Source organism: Rhinoraja longicauda, chromosome 10 (assembly GCF_053455715.1).
Source record: "Rhinoraja longicauda isolate Sanriku21f chromosome 10, sRhiLon1.1, whole genome shotgun sequence".
NCBI lineage: Eukaryota > Metazoa > Chordata > Chondrichthyes > Rajiformes > Arhynchobatidae > Rhinoraja > Rhinoraja longicauda.
The window spans coordinates 54,230,909-54,236,504 of NC_135962.1; the positions used below are offsets into that span (position 1 = coordinate 54,230,909).

At 46.7% G+C, this 5,596-nt stretch overlaps 1 protein-coding gene across 1 annotated transcript in view; it reads right to left on the bottom strand.

Moving 5' to 3' along the window:
• Positions 1–5,440, bottom strand: part of lin52 (lin-52 DREAM MuvB core complex component) — a 52,062-nt gene extending 46,622 nt beyond the window's left edge. Inside the window, exons 1-3 of the mRNA XM_078407225.1 lie at positions 5,240–5,440; positions 3,817–3,891; positions 1,486–1,523 (exon numbers count right to left, since the gene is read on the bottom strand). Of these exons, the coding sequence (XP_078263351.1) occupies positions 1,486–1,523; positions 3,817–3,891; positions 5,240–5,258 (132 nt within the window). The 5' untranslated portion in view covers positions 5,259–5,440. The remainder of the gene's footprint in view (positions 1–1,485; positions 1,524–3,816; positions 3,892–5,239) is intronic.
• Positions 5,441–5,596: the final 156 nt, after the last annotated feature.

A 5,596-nucleotide genomic window follows, 5' to 3' on the forward strand; every position in this document is an offset into this window, starting at 1 on the left:
CCCTTTATGTGATGACTCTTTGCATAACTTGTGTATGCAAAACAAAAAAAATCACTGTGACATGTCTAACGTGACAATAAAGTATTTATTCATTCAGAGCTTTATATATACGTGATAAAGGAAATTATATTCTATTTTCCTGCTGCTCAGTTTATTAAAGGCATTTGTTTCTGACAAATGTTATATATTTGCACTATTATAGAATCTGGGATGTCGTGACAGATCTTGTAATAGGATCTAAATATTGTACAAGCTACAAAAACAGTTAGGTAAATTATCTCAAATCAATAATTTTAAGAAAGCAGAACATTCTGCTTTAATGGGGATTCGCACTTTACACAATATTATTTACTAATCATTTTACTAACATTCTTCCAACTTGTAGAAAACTATAATAAGATATCAGCAATTGAGTGATTGCACGGCAGGCGAGGTCACGGCCCCTGACCCGTACTGTTGCCACGCAACGCCTACTGGAGGGCACGCCGTGCACTGCAGTTCAATTTTGCGGCTGCACTTTGCTGCAGCTCAGCTTCTCCCGTCAGCACTTCTCCGGCTCCCTCCTGGCGCTCCGACGCCTCTCCCCATTCCTGCGCTCCTAGCTCCTCCAGGTGGCACCCCTGTTGCGCGCCTCGCTTCTTGCGGTTCTTCAGCCCCTCGCCGCTCCTGCTGGCCCTCCAGCCCTTCTCCCCGCTCGCCCTCTCCGTCAGCCGGGGTCCGCTTCCACTTGGCCGGCGCTCAACACTTCGAGGCTGGGGCCGCCGAGCAGAGCCATGGCCTGGTCCTCCGCCTATTGCCTTGGCTCCCAGCTCAGCTCTCGCTGCTGCTTGGCCTCCGCCGCCGATTGGCCTCTCCCCGGCCCCTCTTCAGGCTTGATACTCTGCTCCTCGTCTTCCACCGCCTCTTCCTCCAAGGCCGTCGAGCACGGCTCCTTGGGTCAGCCCCAGCGGGTAGCTGACCTCCTGCGTTCGCTGCTTCTGCCCCTTCAGATCTCCAGAACCCTCAGCTCAGGTTCTTCCCACTGCTCCTCTCCCTGCTCGCTCAACCCCGTCCTTTCCTCCTCCTCCTCCTCTTCTTCTTCTCCCCCCGCCGGCCGGTCGGTGGCCCTCTGCTTCTCGGCCTTGCTCCTGCCTCCCTTCCCGGCCACGTTTCCCCTTCTCCCGCCAGCCGGCCAGACGTCTTCCCAGCTGCTTCTTGCGTCCGCGGGCTTGGCAGCCCTTCCGGTTCCTTTTCCTCCGCCGGATCCTCCAGCTTCTTCCTCATTTTTTTACAGCACAAAAATTGGTCTTTTGGCAGCTTTTTACAGGTATAAATGTACCCGATGCGTGTTTTGATAGTGTATGCCGTAAGCTGCCATGTTCTCCAGATGGCTTGAGCGACTCTGTGCGTCATGCACTTTGACCTCACGACCTTACGTGCAACCACCTAATACAATCACAATATCTTCTAAGTTATCAAGACATCAAATTGCACAAAGACACTTACACTTTTGAAAGATGCTGCAAATTCCGCTACTCCCGGCACTGAAAGAGATAATGAGATGTAAACATTTATGTGGATAATATTTTATATGTCAACATTTGAAGTGCCATCACTGAATAATTGAGCCGTAATAGCAGGTTACCCCTTGGCACTAGTTTGTTTTTTCCAAGTGTGTAATATTAACCATCTCGGGCCTGAAAAAGACCCTAAAGCAGGTCCAATATGCACATCACAAACTCCCAAAACAAACTTCATCAGCTGAGAGAGGAAACTTCATCATTAACACTCCAGACGCAACAAAAAGCTACTTAGTGCCTTGTTATAAAATTATACGAGCATCAGCACAGTATACACTGTTTTTTCCTTCATAGTTGCAGTAAAATGTCATTAGTCAGCAATCTGTAGCGGTTGGGCATTTGGCACACAAGTGATGGTTCCCCACGTTCTCCTCAAAGACCATGAAGCCTCAGTTCATGCGCTCCCCAGAAACTATGAAAGGCTGCCGTTCTCACACTTCCAAGAACCCCACCAAGGGTTTTGGTTTCCGTGCTCCTCTAAAATTCTCCGAGGCCCAGTTCTCATACGTAGTGGAGCTTTAAAACTCAGTGGAGCTCCCATACCCTCACTCCCGCTCAACTTGTTCGAGCCCCAGATCCCACATCCTTTGGAAACACACTTGGACCCAAGCCCTGGCTCCACTAAACACACAGGATCCCTTTTCAAGCGCATCCTTTAAACTTTACAGGTTCGCTGGAAAAATTATAATATTGTGTGATGATGACATTAAAAATAAATTTAAAGTGTGAAGTGTCGTGAAAGGAATAATATCCAATAGTCCAGAAAATCTGCAAGTCCATTCCGGAGTATGTTGGATTATTGGAGTTTTACTGTCCCTTCAATGGGCAACCATATGAAAAGAATGTCAAATTTGTCTGTACATTGTAATCTTGTAGCATGATATTTTAAAGGTCATTGATGCAATATGAACTAAATTGTGGCAGATTTTTTTTTTTTAATCTATTGCACTTCTGTGTATGCAACTGCCCTGTGCCATCCAAATGACCCTTGTGGAATATAAGAGATCCGGAGACTCTGCGGTGTATTCGATTAGGTATATGAACATCATACTTTAGATACAAATTACCCAATAGTTCATTTCAATTCTTATTACAGTACACAGTCAGTTATTTACCAGCAGTTTGGTATCCACCTAGGATAGCAGCCTTCAGCTTTGGGTTAAGGGCCAGGCACAGGAGCATGGCAGTAAGTACCAAATGGCCACTGGGATCTTTAGACTTTTCATGCCCTGGCTGGTTGTGGCAGAGTTGATCACCCTGACTCTTGCTCCTGTGTGCTCATCTCCTTTTCTCTTGGTCAGGGGGTAAAATGAGAAAGCCAGACAGGCAGTGATGGCAACACTTTGCTACGAGCCCAATGAAGGCATGGCAGCATCCCCACAGACTGACCTTTGGACTTTAAGAGATACAGTGTGGAAACAGGCCCTTCGGCCCACAGGGTCCGTGCGGCCAGCGATCACCCCGTACACTAGCACTATCCTAAACATTAGGGACAATTTACAATTTCACCGAAGCTAATTAACCTACAAACTTGTACATCTTTGGAGTGTGGGATGAAACCGGATCACCAGGAGCACCCGGAAAAAACCCATGCAATCACACGTACAAACTCTGTACAGACAGCATCCATAGTCAGAATCGAATCCGGGTCTCTGGCGCTGCAAGGCAGCAACTCTACCGCTGCTCCAGTGTGCTGCCCCGTCTATCTATGTTGCCACTTTGACTGGGCAAGCTCTGCTTCTGTCTCCACAAATCATGTCTGATGTGCTGTGTATAGTCGGGATACCTCGTTGGGGTCCTAAGCGTCTCAATTGCTGCCAGTTTTGAAATTCCAACCAGCGGCCTCCCTCAGGACCGACAGTTATCACTGTTACCACTGTTGTCATTCCTCCATTGTAGTGTAGGCTGGGGGGGGGGACGGGGGGGGGGGGGGGGGGGACGGGGGGGGGGGGGGGGGACGGGGGGGGGGGGGGGGGACCTTAAAGGGAACAAATCTGATTTGGGAATTTCTGGGAGATATCACTAACTTGCTGTGAATCTGGCTTGGTGTTCAGTCTATATTTTGTTAATTCCACTAATGATACAATTATATCATGTGATGCTGCTGTGAGCTCCCCTTGTTCTTCCACATAAGGTTCAATTAGTCAACCACAGCGTGTATTACCTGTTACATTTTGGTGCTCAATCTGAGCCAGCCTCTTTATACAACCATTAGCACTGTCTGATAACTATTTAAATCATCACAATAGTGTCTTACTTTGTTCTGGCCATAAATCTGGTGAAGCTCGGTCTAGTTTCTCGAAACTCAACAACGACTGTTCCAAGTCTGCACCTGATGGCATAGAAGCAGAATAACCAGTTATACTTTGGTTGCACAGTGCCACTAAACATCTGACAATTGTGGAATAATGTATTCTCCATCATTAGCTTGGTCTGGATAAATCGTGTTGAATAAATCATTCCAAATATGACACTAATGAATGTATAGTTGATACATTCATACTGTTATACCTATTTGGGACCACTGATCCTTTCAGAATCTGATACATGATTGTTAGAAGACAAAAATTAGATTGATGGAAAAACTTTGAATGATGTAATAATACTTTAGCTCTTGTGGTCTGCAGCAAAGGTGGGTCCTGACCAAAAACGTCATCTATCCAAGTTCTCCAGAACCACAGCAAAGATTTCCCCCCAAATTGCCTGACCTCTGCATCATCTAGTGAAAATCGTGACCCTCTATTTATCCACGTTTGCGATTATCAAAATCAGCACACCACCATAAACAGGTTAAACTTCACCGTACTTTAAATAATCCATCTAGTTCCTGATCAATCATTGAGACGGGAGGCAGTAAAAAGTAGAGAGATAAGGAACTGCAGATGCTGGAATATGGAGCAAAGGTAAAGTGCCGGAGTAACTCAACAGGGGGCCACAAGAGCGGCAAGGGTGCTTGGCTTAAGGATAGTTGTGAACACTATCGAATGACACTAATGAATGTATAGACATTAATGTCAGAAGATAATTTGCACTTTTGTTGTTTTGTACATTTTATAGAATTCTGAATTATATTTATTCTGAATAAAGTTTATTTTTGGATATAATTTTTTTTTAAATCAGCAGATCAAGCAGCATCTCGGCATAGAAATTAATAGGAGACGTGTCGGGTCGGGACCTGCTCAACTCCCAGTAACAATATCACTTTGTGTTTGAAATTACAAGTCTACTTCGAAGTAGCTTGTGACCATCTGAGGTGTTAGTGTTACAGTGCCAGTGATTGTAGATTCTGGCAGCGACTGCAGCGTAATTGACAGATCACGGTGGGAATGCTTGAAACAGCAGAAATTGAAGTGTACGTCGAGGAGGTGTCGTCTGAAGTTATACCCATACACCGCAACTGAATCGAATAAAAAAGTAGAGTACTAAATTAGAATACAAAAAGCTGGAGTAACTCAGCGGGTCACGGAGAATCCCTGGAGAGAAAGAATGGGTGACATTTCGGGTCGAGTCCCTTCTTCAGACCACAAGACAAATGATATTTTCAGAGAGAAACTGGATTGTTGTTTGTCTCGGGGTGCCCACGGTCAGGAATATTATATGGGACGGGGAGCAGGCAGGCCGACGACGACGACTGTACACCTCTCTCCCTCCCTCCCTCTGCAAAGCAAATTAGAATTTACCCGCACTCGGCGACGCCATCTTCCCAGCGGCGTCACGTGACCCCCACCTCACCAGCGTGGACACAACCGCCGTCTCACTGCGGCTTTCAGTTGCAACAATAATTCCTCGTTCTCCTCAAAAAAATGGGAGGAGATCGAAAATTTCGCCTCGTTGGATTTACTCTTTAAAAAAATACTCCCTTCGAAGATCCGCGAGGCCGTTTCTCCCTCCCCGCCCACGGGATTTGATTGACGTCGGCGTTAACCAATGGGTGCTGGGGAAGGTGTTGACGTCGCGGCGGCGTGTTCGGTGATTGGGCGTTGTGTGAGTGGGGCGGGGCCAGTTGCGGGCCCGCCTTCCGTCGGAGGAGGGGAAGC